This window comes from Pristis pectinata, chromosome 17, assembly GCF_009764475.1.
Source record: "Pristis pectinata isolate sPriPec2 chromosome 17, sPriPec2.1.pri, whole genome shotgun sequence".
In the NCBI taxonomy this organism is placed as follows: domain Eukaryota; kingdom Metazoa; phylum Chordata; class Chondrichthyes; order Rhinopristiformes; family Pristidae; genus Pristis; species Pristis pectinata.
The window spans coordinates 26,562,368-26,576,895 of NC_067421.1; the positions used below are offsets into that span (position 1 = coordinate 26,562,368).

The 14,528-nt window shown below is 41.1% G+C and overlaps 1 protein-coding gene across 1 annotated transcript in view; it reads left to right on the forward strand.

The window, feature by feature from the left end:
- Nucleotides 1-14,528, forward strand: part of LOC127579416 (rasGAP-activating-like protein 1) — a 166,094-nt gene that overhangs the window by 28,953 nt on the left and 122,613 nt on the right. Inside the window, exon 5 of the mRNA XM_052032211.1 lies at nucleotides 4,728-4,857. Coding sequence (XP_051888171.1) covers nucleotides 4,728-4,857 — 130 coding nt within the window. The remainder of the gene's footprint in view (nucleotides 1-4,727; nucleotides 4,858-14,528) is intronic.

A 14,528-nucleotide genomic window follows, 5' to 3' on the forward strand; every position in this document is an offset into this window, starting at 1 on the left:
GCTGAAGTTTCAATAGTTGTATATATAAAGGAAATGGACATTTTTATTGTTTCCTGATTGGCTAAATGTGTGATGTAGATCCTAGCTCCTCCCACTTTCTCTTCACTGAATGAGTGTAGTTACCTTACGTAACTGATATCTTGGGATGGTATTGCTTTTAGACAACTATTTGCAAATGTGCACACTTCTTTCTCATTACATTTTGGTTGCATCTTACAAAAAGGCCACCGCCTCCTCCATCAGCACTCTTTACACAGCACTGCTTATTTTCCTCACCAGGGAAATGACTGGGGTCAGAGCTTAATTCCTGAAAGCAGTCAGTCATTAATTGCTGCCAGGTTATTGAGCACCAGTGGCTAATACCAGGTGACCAAATTGTTATAAAGCTGCTGACAAGTGAAACAATGTAAAGTCTAAGATGGAAACAGTGGACCAAATTCTGGTGGCTGCGTTCAGTTACTCTGAAGGGAATCACTAGCATTCAGCTAATTCCCTTCAATAAACTCTTGGAATTTTGTAGATTTGCAGACATACTTGGGTATGTTATTTAAGTCTAGGACATGCCAAGTGACAGCTAGCACTGCATCTCTCATCAAGCTCCACGTGAAACCCAACAGCATTACACTAGGGAATCTCTGATCGCATATTAGGTCAGGTCTGGTCTAATACTGGAATTCCCATTATTTCAATGAGGTTCTTGACCAGGAGAGAGAGGGATTAAATGTTTCATTTTAAATTATTTTACTTTTTTACTGATTTGTAAGAATTTTAATTTGTTTTTAATTAATTAAAGTTTAAATTTTCTTAATAGGTTGGTTTTTAAAAGAAAAATATTTATATCATTAAATGTTTAAATTAAATGATGTAAATTTTACATCAACTGGGTGTGGAGAGCTAATGAGATCAGCTTTCCACATCCAACCCAGGTCAGTGTGGATGGGCGGGGATTGGAAGCCTGAGCCAAGGTGATAGGCCAGCTCAGCCACATTTGGCCTAATGCTGGGAGGGGAGGTCACATTGCATAATGCACATCTTGGATAAATTTGTTGCTCTGTTCATATGCTCTCAGAATAATTTGATTTTCTTTTAATGGGGATTACAGTGAGATAGATAAATAGATTTTTATAAATATTTACTTTTAATCTTTGCTAAACCACAATACTGTTCAGGTTACTCCTAGAGAGTGAATAGGCTCATTTTTATGCTATAGTTAAGGCTGGTGTACTGTTTGTATTTTAACAGCATGCAGAGTGTTGAGTTTTAGCTTGTTTAGTTTAATTGCAGTGTGAGTAATATTTTTACACATACAGTAAAGCTACTGATGTCCGTTATGGTATCTTTATTGTCTCATGTGATACTATTAAATACCATAAATAGTGTATTCAAGTAAACTGTCCAATCATGACCTTTACCCCTTGATTTTTGAGCAGATGTACTACATTAGCAGAAGAATTTCAGACAACTTTTTTTTAACATTCACATGTTAGTTATACTCACCATCATTTTAGCTTCTAAGTTTGTTAAATAGCATCACAGATATATCAGCTTTAATTAACAATGGTGATGGTGTAATGAGAAGGTGAGAAGCTGTAGCCTGTAGCCTGAAGCCAGGGCTGAGGTTTCTGAAATCTAGGATCCTCTTTATTCTTCATCTAATGATCCTATCTTCATTGCTTGGACCACAATCTCAAAACAACATGTAAATAAACCGTGTGCTGCATGTTTTGTTCTGAGTTTTCACTGACAGAAAAAAAACAAAATTACATTCTTCCTTCTGGGCTGGGGGGATTATAATGTAGGGCAGATGAATTGCTTATGATGAATTTGGCAATGTTTGGGTCTGTTATTAATCAGAGGCCTTAAGAAGTAACAGTCAGAGAGAGAATTTCTCTTAAGGGACTAAATTGTCAATATTCATCAGATTTAGTTTTGACCTCTTTTGGCAATGCCATTGTTCATCTGGGATTAGGTCTTATTGTCTGAGGTACTTGTTTTGTCAACATGATACTGATAAAATGAGACAGTACTTAACTGAAAAAGTAAAGCTACATGATGTCAATTTCAATTTCTTATAAATTGGGCATAATAGGGGTTTAGTATAGATTGAAACTACTGTCCCAATACCCAAGGATGCACTTCAAAACCAGCGTTCAAAGGCAATGCTTAGAACAAAGTGACTTTTCCATGACTCACCTAATACAGCTGATTTCTCCAGTTCCTCTAAGTAGCACTGCCAGTTAACCTTTGGATTCTGTATGGTTTTGCATTGCTAGTTGATGTTCCTAACAGAGTTCATCTTGCTTAGGAGGTGAGAGGGAAGTAGGAACTATAAACATTTAAGAGCCTCGATGTTGCAACATGAGCCATTTGGCTCAATCACTTTGAACCAGTGTTTACCTTCCATATGAGGAATTTCATCATTGTATGTGGCTGCTGTCATGAACCAAGAATATTTCCAAATTTGGGTAATTACTGCCACATGTAAATTCCAGTCCTTTATTGCAAGGATACAATAGGATGAAATCTCAACAATGTATGAAATTAGCTTTGGTTTCTCATGTTATATAAAGTTTATAAATAAATGTAACATCAGCTTGGTGAGTTGGCTGGGAACGATACATGATGAACACTGCTAATACTTTGGCTGGCTGTACTATTGCATATCACTGCTTTATCTAATTTACGTGAAGTGGCAGCACTGTGGAAAGTCCATGATTACAAAAAATCAAGACATTGACAATGCCCCTTAACGTGGTGTAACCTTCTGTACCCAACAGTGCAACATCAAGCCTGAAGGACCACACCAGAAATGAAGGAGGTGTCCTCAACTGACCCCTCATGTCAGAACCACAAATGGTCATTTGATCTTCTCTGACCTTCATGAGCAGCTCTAAATCCCATCAGCACAAACCACAGAAGATGTGGATAATTGATGCACAAGTGAAATTAAAAGCTCTCCTGTGTGTGCAGGTATTCACCCAGAATAGGCCATGGGTGACCAACCTGATGTCTAATCCCACAAAATTGAAGAAGATGTCTGATTCCTACGTTCTGCTGCTCCCAATCAATGATCTGGCTCAACCACCAGAACGTACAACGATTGTTGTTGTTATATGTCTATCTCAGACATATTGCAAATGCGCTTCAAATACTCTGAGAATGGGAGGTAGATTTTCTTGCTCTACCCCTGGCCACTTTGCCTTAGTACCATGAGTTAAGGAAATTCAGCCGTGGAGTTTTACCCATTCGTAATGGAACCTGTTTGATTTTACATTCATTTAACTTAAAGGGAAAGAGAAGTTCTATGGCTATGGTATGACCATGTACACTTCTGGTCTAATTTTCATGTATTCATTGTGTTTTGGTGATCCAATGGTCCTGGCCCCTTGAATAGTGGATTGTTAATGATGTCATTGTCAGCTTGAACCAAAAGTTGTCCACTGTATTTTTAAGGAACTCACTTTGCCATTAATAACTGGTCCTGTTGCTCCAAACCAATAAACGGCAGGTCCAGGTCTTATGGTAGTGTTTGTAAAGTCTTCTCTTTTTGTCTGCCAACTTAAAAATATTAAGTAAGGGCTAGCCCCTCTGTGGGTTCAGCAGGTGATGAATGGATGGTGACTTGGTCTGTTCTGGCAGGATTATCTGTTGCAGTGTTCATAACCTGGAAATCTTGCTTGCTGGAGAAGGAGACAGGTTTCTCCTGATGCCTGACTGCACATGGTTTGACAAGAGGTTGTATTATCAGTCAGTTTTCAGCAGTCTACAGTATTTAGCATGAGAAAGGTTGGTTGGTTGAAACATTTAGCGAAAGTCTATAAAGGTGTATGAAACTCAGTTGAACTAAAATGAACATTGTACTCAAATAAAACCATCTACCTGGAGACACAAGAGGCAGCAGATGCTGGACCATGAAACAAAAAACTGCTGGAGGAACTCAGCAAGTCAGGCAGCATATGTGGAGGGAAAGGAATGGTGAATGTTATGATTGAGACCTTGCATCAGGACTGAGAGCGTAGAGGGAGGACAGCCAGTATAGAGGGATGAGGGGTGAAGCAGAGGCTGGTAGGTAATAGGTGGAGTGAGGGATGATGGGCAGAGTCGGGTGGAGTTGGGAGACAGAGGCTGGAGGGTGATAAGTGGAGGCACAAGGGGTGCAAGTGCTGGACTCTGATAAGTAAAGAAGGTGATAAGTGGAACCATATAAGAGAGGGCTGATGTACAGACCACATACCGGCCGCATTATGGGTGTGTGTAATGTGCAGTAACAGGATGGATTTGCTTATAAACTTTAGATCTTTATGGCTTTTCATTACCATCCCAACCACTTTCACTGACCGAGAGGCACAACAACCAAGGCTCCCCGGTGAAAGACATTGGGCTGGAACCTGCTTGGAATTGTCACTAGCTCCAGGTGCTTTTCTAATCTTAAGTGCTAGGAAGCTTTGAATGGCTGTAGGCAGCATTAATATCAACAGATCCATTATGGATAAGAATGAACATGGCATATAAAACTATTATGAACACAGACAGCTCACTATAGACAGCAGGTTCTGGCCCTAAGGTTTCAATGGATCAAAGTTTCAGAAGTGAAGTACAACTCTCGGCCACTGTTATATGGCATGTTCTGCTGAAAATTGCTTTCAAATATAATACTTCAAAAATTCCAAATTTTGTGCTTTCATTTTTCTACAGCTTATTTTTTTATGAGTACATTTGTCTTTTAGGTATTGACAACTGGATAAATCTGACTCGAATTAACCCAGATGAGGAGATTCAAGGAGAGATACACTTGGGGTTAGAGATTCTCCAAGATCAGCAGACTAAAGTCCTCAAGTGCCATCTTATCGAAGCTAGGTGAGAGCAGATTTGACCTGTAAAGGATCATTAGCAAAGAAAAAAATTGTGTTTCACATTAATAAAGAGGTAGCCCGCCCACACTATTGCACAGAACATTATGTACAACTACTGAGTGCCTTTCCAAAATTTAACTTTGTGCTTACATTGTTTTGCAGTATGACATTGTAACTTTGTCAGATAAGTAGTTTGTTATGTAGTAGAAAGTGTATTTCTGTTCCTTGTTCAGAGGCTGATTTAGAGGTCATTAAGCAATGTTTTTATGTGTATCCCTTCCCTTTTGCCCATTGTTTATAGAACCAGATAAGAGAAGGCTTATGTTGTCTACCCATCCATGTATGGGTAGACAACATACATGCTATACACATCTATAATGCAGCCGGTACGTGGTCTACACATCAGCCCTGTCTCATTTGTCTCTACTTATCACCCTCCAGCCCCTGTCTCAAGCTTCACACTCCCCTCCCCCCCACCTGGCTCCTTCTGCCTTTTTTTCCCTTCCTTGTCTGTTTCCACCTTCCACCCCCCAGCCATTAGCCATTTAGGGTCTGGAACAGCCTCCCTAAACATTTTTGTCTTTTTCCACCTTCCCCTCCTCCTTGATGCATACTGCTTATGTTCAATACTCTCCAATACCTGCTGCTTTAGGGTATTGTTCATATTTTTGGTTATGCATTGAGAAATGTCAAGGATTCTTTTTCTATGTTAAAGGTGCCATCTAAATGCAGGCTTTTGTTTTAAAGTCTTCATTGTGCCAGAGCACAGTTTACTCAGTCCTAATGTTAATGCAAGCTGCAGCACATAAAAATGCCAGCCAAGAATATGTTAAAATCTGCTGCTTTTATTATGAGGTTGATCAAATAGCGCAGTCATTGGGTTTCATATAACTGGATGGACTCCAGGCAGCTTTTATTAAGAAAAAGGGCTTCACAAATTTAATTAGAGTGGTTACTGAAAGCCAGGGCCATGCAATGAGGTATGGGCAGTTAGCTGTAGGCATGGCAGATTATCCCTTCTCCTGTTAAGGACGTGTGGGTATCCATGTATGTGTATAAAATTTGTATATTTATTGCAGCCCCCAGATGCAGCCAAATTGAATTTCCCTGAAACATTCCAACAAGGACACAGAAAGACATGGTAACATTTTGCTGGCTGCCAACGGACCTTTTGAAGAATCCTAGTGCTTAACATCTTTTCTAATTATCCTTGTGGTTTATTGACACCAGCATGCAATGGACAATGTCAAGGTGAAAGCAAAAGAATACATTAGAAATATAGAACAGTACAGCACAGGAACAGGCCCTTCAGCCCATCATGTCTGCGCTGACCATGATGCCAAATTAAATAATCCCCACCTGCCTGCACATAGTCTGTATCCCACTACTCCCCGCCTGTTCATGTGTCTGCCTAAATGCCTCCTAAATGTCACTATCATATCTGCATTTACCACCTCCCCTGGCAGTGCATTCCAAGCACCTACCACACTCTGTGTGGGGAAAAAAAACTTGTCTTGAAAATCTCCTTTAAGCTTTCCCCCTCTCATCTTAAACCTATGCCCTCAGGTATTTGGCATTTTCACCCTGGGGAAAAAGATCTATCTGCCCTGTCTATGCCTCTCATAATTTTATAGACTTCTATTAGATTGCCCCACCCCTCACCCCCACCACCCCTCAGCCTCCGATGCTCCAGAGAAAACAGTCCAAGATTGTCCAAACTCTCCTTATAGCGAATACACTCCAATCCAGGCAACATCCTGGTGAATGTCTTCTGCACCATCTCCAAAGCCTCCATCCTTCCTATAGTGTGATGACCAGAACATATAATACTCCAAATGTAGCCTCACCGAAGTTTTATACAGCTGCAATGTGACTTGCCAACTTTTATATTCAAATACCCATATGATGAATGCAAGCATGCCACCCTATCCACTTGTATTGCTACTAACAGGGAGCTATGGATTTGCATCCCAAGGTCCCTCTGTACATCAGTACTCCTGAGGGTCCTGCCATTTACTGTATACTTTGCATCTGACCTCCCAAAATGCATCACCTCACACTTGTCCAGATTAAACTCCATTTGCCATTTCTCCACCCAAATTTCCATCTGATCTATACTTTGTGCTGTATTATTTGACAGTTTTCCTTACTTTCCAGAACTCCACCCTTTTTCATGTTATCTGCAAACTTGCTCATCAAACCACCTATATATTCATCCAAATATAACAAACAGAGGTGCCAGCACTCATTTTTGCAGAACGCCACTGATCACAGACCTCCAGTCAGAAAAACATCCCTCTACCACCACCTTCTGCCTTCTATGACTAAGCCAATTTTGAATCTAATTTTCCAACTCAACATGGATCCCACAAGACTTAAATTAAAACATGAGCAATCACTATGAGAGAAAGATTTTAAGATGCAAAATAAATTGAACATGGGCTGAAGGGGATTTCTAACAAGATACAAAACACGATGATCCTGGAGGAACTCAGCAGGCCAGGAAGCATCTGTGCAGAAAAGCAGGCGGACAACATTTCAGGTCAGGACCCTCACCTGAAACATTGACCGCCTGCTTTTCTCCATGGATGCTGCCTGGCCTCCTGAGTTCCTCCAGCATCATCGTATTTTTCATCTAGATTCCAGCATCGAACAAGATACAGTTGGACTCATTTAGCCATGGTACCTTCAATCTATACATGAAAATCCATGCTGGAGACCAATGTGACCATCTCATGCAGTTTTTTTTAAATTTAAAAATGCAGTTAGAAGCAATGAAGATATCACTTCAAAGTTCACTGATGACCTATGATGGTCATTTATTCCTCCAGTAGTCTGAGTTTGCAGTTGGCATTGGAAAATCAGTGTATGTGGCATTGTTCTGACACTCTAGGAAAGCAACTCCTGATAAATGGGAAGCCATCTGTATTCTATATAAATAAATCTCTGTAATAGGTGCTATAAAGCTGAGATTTTTTTATTGCAGCTTATGAATTCTGAAACTTCCATCATTAGAATTATCTGACTGGGTCTTGCTGAATATCATAAATACTAATCCTGCAAGTTGCTCTTCAAAATTCATTTGTAACTTTGACGAATTTGTGAATTATGAGGTCAACTCAGCATCTTGCATATTTATGGGATTCAGTGACATCTTCTACTCTGTATGTGAAAATGGAAGACTTCTGCTGGCATGAGTTTCGGCAGAGATTTGCATTCTCCCTGAGGCATCAGTGACATAAAAGGGTCTGTTCACCAGTTAGCTTAGCTTCATTTCAGTCCTCGGTGAAGGTGGTTGAGTGGGATAACCTGGCAAAATGTTCTGAACTTCTCAGCTAGATTTGAGAACGGTGCACTGACAGTCACTCAGTGCTCTAAACAGGACAATGATCTGAAGCATTTCTGTCAGTGATGGGTACTGAAGGAGATCAAAACTGCACAAAGTACACTAGGTCTGATCTCACCAATGCCCTTTGTATTTTACCAGTTGCTCCTGCATTCAATCCATAAAGGCCAATGTACCATTTGCCTTCTTACTTGTTTGCTGCACTTGCTTGGAGGATAGTCACAAATGAATTTTGTGCATTGGGTCAATTTCAATTAGTTCCAGTGATGTGGTCACGAAGGGTTTGTTGGTAACAGAATTAGCCAATCATTCTCACTCTGTCTTGGATTAGCAGACCCACTAGATACAGCCAAATGGAATGAATCAATCTAATTTAGTGGCTCTATAGGAATGGCAGTGTTTTCAACTGCTGGCAGCCTGGACGGGTGGTATTGCTGCATTGTTGTTACCCCACAGACCCTTCCTGCTGGTTCTTGGGTTCCACAGAGAGAGTGATGAGATCATCACCTTTATTAGGTGGCAAGTCTGTTTCCTCTCTGGAATTTTCTGTACCTGAAGGTGGTGGAGGCCAGATCATTAGATATAGTTAAGGTGGAGCTAGATAAATATTTGAAAGACTAAGGAATTGAGAGTTATGTACAACTGGCATGGAAGAGGAGTTGAGCCCGGTGGGGCAGGCGAGGGGCTGAATGGCCTACTCCTGCTTCTATTTTCTTATGTTCTTGTGTGGTCCATGCAGGAATGATATCAAGGCTTCTACATGCCCTCGACTCCTGGATTCCCCACAGGATAAATTCATTTCTTCGAGAACTCCCTCAATGATTTTAAATATCTCAATTAGCTCACCCCTCTATTTTGATAGGGCGAACACACCAATTATATGCTTCTCATCCTGACCGTTTAACCCTTTGAGGTCTGGCATTCAGATTTGGGAGTTGCATCCCGGGTGCTGGTCTGGGTTCAGTCCCACCCTTCAATGGTGTCTGCGTGGAGTTTGCACATTCTCCTTGTGACCCTGTAAAATATCCTCTCCACATAAGGACATAAGAGAAGCAGGAGCAGGCAACTCAGCCTCCTGAGCCTGCCCCACCATTCAATGTGATCATGGCTGATTTGCCCCAGGCCTCATCTCCTCTTCTGTACCACTTCCCTATCTTTCAAAAAATTATCTACCTCTTTAAACACCCCAATGATCTAGCCTTTACAACCTTTCAGGGTAGCAAATTCCAGAGATTCACCATCCCCTGCAAGAAGAAATTCCTACATATCACTGCTTTACATGGCTGTATCCTAATCTTGTAACTATGTTCCCTTGGTCGAGATCCTCGCTGAGGTTTAACATCTCAATACCTACCCTGTCATGCCCTCTTAAGATCTTAGATGTTTGAATAATGTCACCATTAATTCTTCTAACTCTTTTCAAAAAAAATGTAGACCTAATTTCTTTAGCTGCTAGTGATAGGACAACCCTCCTATCCCTGGAATTAGCCTAGTGAATCTCATTTGGACAGCCTCCAATGCCAGTATGTTTTTTCTTAAGTAAGGGGACCAAAACTGTACAATTATAACAACACTTCTCTATTTTTAAACTCCAAACCCTTTGCAATAAAGGCCAACCTGCCATTCCCTCCCGAGTCATTTGCTGCATCTGCCTGCTAACTCTTTGTGATTCATGCATAAGAACATTTACATCCCTCTGCCCTTCATTCATCTGCATTCCTTCTCCATTTAGATATCAGTCTGCCTTTAGATTTCTTTTAGTGAAATGCATGACTTCACATTTTCTCACATTAAACTCCATTTGCCAAGTTTTCACCCACTCCCTTAACCTATCTATATCCTGTTGCAGAGTCCAAAATTCCTCATCACAACATACCCTCCCACCTATTTTTGCATTATCAGTAACACTCTTACACTCTGCCTCTTTCTCCAGGTCATTAATATAAATCATAAATGTTGGAGTGCCAAGAACTGATCCTAGGGCATTCCACTAGTTACATCCATCCAGCCTGATAAAGACCTGTTTATTCTGACTCCCTTTTATGTGATAACTAGTATTCAATCCACACTCCCCCCCAATACATTCCCATCAACTCCTCCCAGACTCTACCACTCAATTAACCTACCAACCCACTGGTCTTCGGGACATGGGAGGAAACTGGAGCATCTGGGGAAAACCGACACGGTCACAGGGAGAAGGTGTGAGCTCCATGCAGATGTCATTGACGAGTGGGATTGAACCCGGAACAGCACCTGGGATGCAACTCCTGAACCTGAATGCACAGCTTCAGATTAGTTCTGACAAAGGTTGTACAACTAGGCATAACCTCCTAGCCTTTGATGCCAAAATCTGGAATATAAAATCCAACTGTTCCTTGGCCTCTTGGATTGTGATCTTGTACCTGTGAACTCCTTTCTACTGATTAGTCTGCATGGATTCCTTTTTCCCTATGGCCCTGCACAGTTCCAGGGCTCTCAACATCAAGAAGGCTGTCAAGTCTGTCTTGTTCACTTCCAGAGCAGACAGGTTCACATTTCCCCCAATGAACTCTACTTGCCTACTCAACCTCAAAAGCACTCAGTGACTCCCAGCTGCTGTCTACACAGTGTACCCAAGTTAGTACCTTTTGAAACATCTGCATATAGAACTCACTATTTCTTCACCTAAGCAATTAATAAAGTTACCAAAAAGCTGAGATGCCAGTACAGAAATAAAAAAAAAGTATGTCAGGTAACATCTGTAAAAAGAGAAACTGAATTAATGTTTGAAGTCAAAGTCTCTTTGTCAGATCTGGGAAAATGGGAAAAATAATTTAGTTTTAAGTTGTAGAGAAGGTAAGGATGGAAAGGACAGAGGGAATATCTCTGATAGCGTGAGGCCAGGGTTGCTGTGAGGATAAGTAGTGGCCAATGGGTTAATGGTTGCAGATAGAGTGTGATAATGCAGAGAAAGCGAGATACATGAAGTTGTAGAATGTGATATTAAGTCTGGAAATCTCCAACATATCCAGACAGAAGATAAGGTGCTGTTCCTCAATCTTATTGTCATCTTGTGGATTGCTTGTAATTGACTTTCTTTCTGTACCAGAACTGGCCATTTCCACTGTGAGTTCTCCATCTGTGATATTGGCTGCTTTTCTCTCTCCATTAGCACAGCCTGACCAGCTGGACATGTGTCACAGCTTGGTACTCCTGTATCCATATAATCACACTCTAACTACCACCAAGTGTCAAGTCACTCCACCTTGGCTTTAGGCTGGAGGTGAGGTGGGAGAAAAAATATAGAACTCCAGAAGAACTCAATGCGTCAGTCAGCATCTGTGAAGGCAAAAGGTGCATGTTGGCATTTTAAGTTGAGACCCTGCATCAGGACTGAGAAGGAAGAGGAAAATTTGCCAGCGTATAGCAATACGTAGAGGATGGGATAGAGGCTGGTCAGTGATAAGTGGAACCAAATGGGGAGGGGATGGGAAAGGGGAACAAAGGGAGAAGAAAACCAGGTGGACAAGTGTGCGTGTGTGGGGGGGGGGGGGGGGGGGGGGGGGAGGTGGTGGTGGGGGAAGTTTGAGAGACCTGCAGCTGGACAATTCAAAGTCGTACCATTGGGTTATAAACTACCCAAGTGGAGTACGAGATGTTGTCTTTCCAGTTTGCATTTGGCCTCTCTGTCGCAATGGGGAAGGCTGAAGACAGACAAGTCGACATGGGAGTGAGAAGGAGAGTTAAAGTAACATGCAGCTGAAGCTCGAGATGGCTGTTGTGGACAGAGCACAGATTCTTCGCAAAACGCCTGCCTAGTCTACGTTTGTTTCCACCAATGTAGAGGAAGCCACATTGTGAGATGAGAGAGCCACCTTGAAGGAGGGAAACCTAGAAGAGTTGGTATTCCCAATGGATGCTGGTACTCCCTCACTGGCTGCCTGACTGATATGCCAGTAGGCAGGAAGCTTGCTTTACAGGGCCACAGGGAAATGGTAGGAGTGCTGTAGGCACGAGAGGCAGGTAGTTTCAGACTACAAAGGGGTTTGTGGGTAGGTTATTTGTTTTGGATATGGGGGCTTGGATTGGTGGGTATGTGTAGATTATGGGTGAGGGTGCCTGATGTATTGGAGAGAGAAACAGACAGATTGGGGGCTGAGTTTGGCTTTACCAGGTGGTTTGCCATAACACTTGGTCCACAGTCACCTTTCTCATGGATTCAGTCTTTCTCACCTCCTCTCCAGAGGCCTGGCAAACTCAGGCAGTTAAGAGGCAGTTTGGCAATTTTAATATCATCATGAGGTCGCCTACCTTGTATTCTGTCTGTCTCTCTACCTCTCGCTACCTTGGTGAAGCAGCTAGCATAATTGAAGACCCCACCAACCCGGGTCATCCTCTCTTCTCTCCACTCCCATCAGGCAGAAGATATGTATGTGGCCTTGCTTCTCTGCCCGGCCTAGCCTCTGATTTCTAACTCAATGCCTTGCATTTCCCCCAACCACAGCTTCCAATCTTCTCTCTGGCCTTCAGTTTTTCTTCTGTTCTGGCCCTCCGATCTTCTCTCTGACTTCTGATCTGTCTTTGGATCATGCATAGTCCCTACCCCTGGTGCCAAAGGCCTGCCCCGGCACCCAGCCAGACTCTCAGTTTGGCTGTCAGTGGCTGACAAACGGACACAGAAGCAATGGATCGGGTCCTGCCACTAAATTCAGCAGGGCCCAGCTGGTGACACTCACTATCTGGTCCAGAGTTAGTATCCCAGCCTTCATAACCTGTGTACCATTTCTTATTTCCAATTTTATTGATGATTAATTGGCCCAGGAATACTAATTATTTGACCATTTATCATGAAGCACATAAGATATTGTAGATAGTGAGCAGTTTTCTTTGTCTTGCTATGGCAGTGCAAAGGCAATATAAGATCAAAATTTAATTGAATATCAGCGCAGCGTTCATATTTAACACCTAAATATTGAAATGAATTTCATTCAGATATAAATGGGGAGACTAAAATTAGATTCAATTGTAAATAAAAAAAAAGAAATTGATCTTTATTGTTTCAGGCAATGAAAACCCATATGAAGGGTATTAAAGACTCTCCTGTCTTTGTTGTGCTGTGGGATTATTGAGAATAGACATAATTGTGCTGAGATTTATAACCAATATTGACTGTGTGGGCATAAGCAGATGACACACTTCGGAGGAGGATCAGGGATTATAAGAATTATAGATAATGCATTGTTGTATTTCTATGGTCCACTGTAAACTCTAAAAATTGCCCCATAATGACATAATAATTTTCAGGTGTCAAAATTATGTTTACAATATTACAATAGCAAAATGATCATAATTTGTGGTGCTATGTCTAGATGTAATGGTACAGACTGATTCACCTCAGTTAAATGTTTGATAGTGTGGTATTGAAAAATGGGCAATTTTTTTATTACTGTGATGCTCCATTATAATTACACTGTAAGGCTTTTAAGCCTTGATTCTATATCAAGGGACCTGAGTCTGTCAAATCTGTCAGAAATCTTCAGGTAATTCATGTTGTACATTCTGTTTCTACTGAATATTAAGATTATCAGATAAAGAGTGGAATCAGGTATCCTGGCAACATGAAAATTCTAGTTATAGGTGGCTGGCTCCTGCTGTATTTGAGATTGCCCTTTTACATGAAGTCAGATGATAGGAGAGTAACAGAAGGCCAATTAAAAGCAGTGTTCTGGATGTAGTCAGAGACATAGGCTTGAGATTGGCTTTTAATGATGCCAAAGTAGAAAACTATCTCCATTCTCTGTGTTTATTTTGTGAATATGTCTGGATTCACAGAAGAAGGCCAAACGCTTACATACACAAAGCAGCCATTTACTCGTAGCTCAGAAGGTTGAGTGCATTAGTTTCCTCTTTGTGTTGACTGACTGAGTAGATTTAATGGATTCTCTTTAGGCCTCTGTTGATAGCCTGTCACTTATAAGTGCTCCTGTGAAATTATTTCCATATGAAAAGCTCTAGTCAGATTTCATTGAGATTAGACTCCCATTCAGGTCAATTGGTCATCCCAGTGTCTTATTTTATATATAATTTACAAGTATATACACAAAACTAATTTTACTAATGTGATGTTTGTCATCAGGAAACCTTTTAAGAGGCATGAAAGTTTTAGGATCTTTCAAAGTTCTGCACAGTATAAGGATTAATTTACTGGATTGGTATATGGAAACCTGGGTTATTTATCCAGATAATAATTTAGAAACCCACCACTGCGGCAGGGAAATTTAAGTTAAAGTAACTGAATGAATCTGTAATAAGTAGTCTCAGTTACAGGAAGCACAATATTATTAAATTAT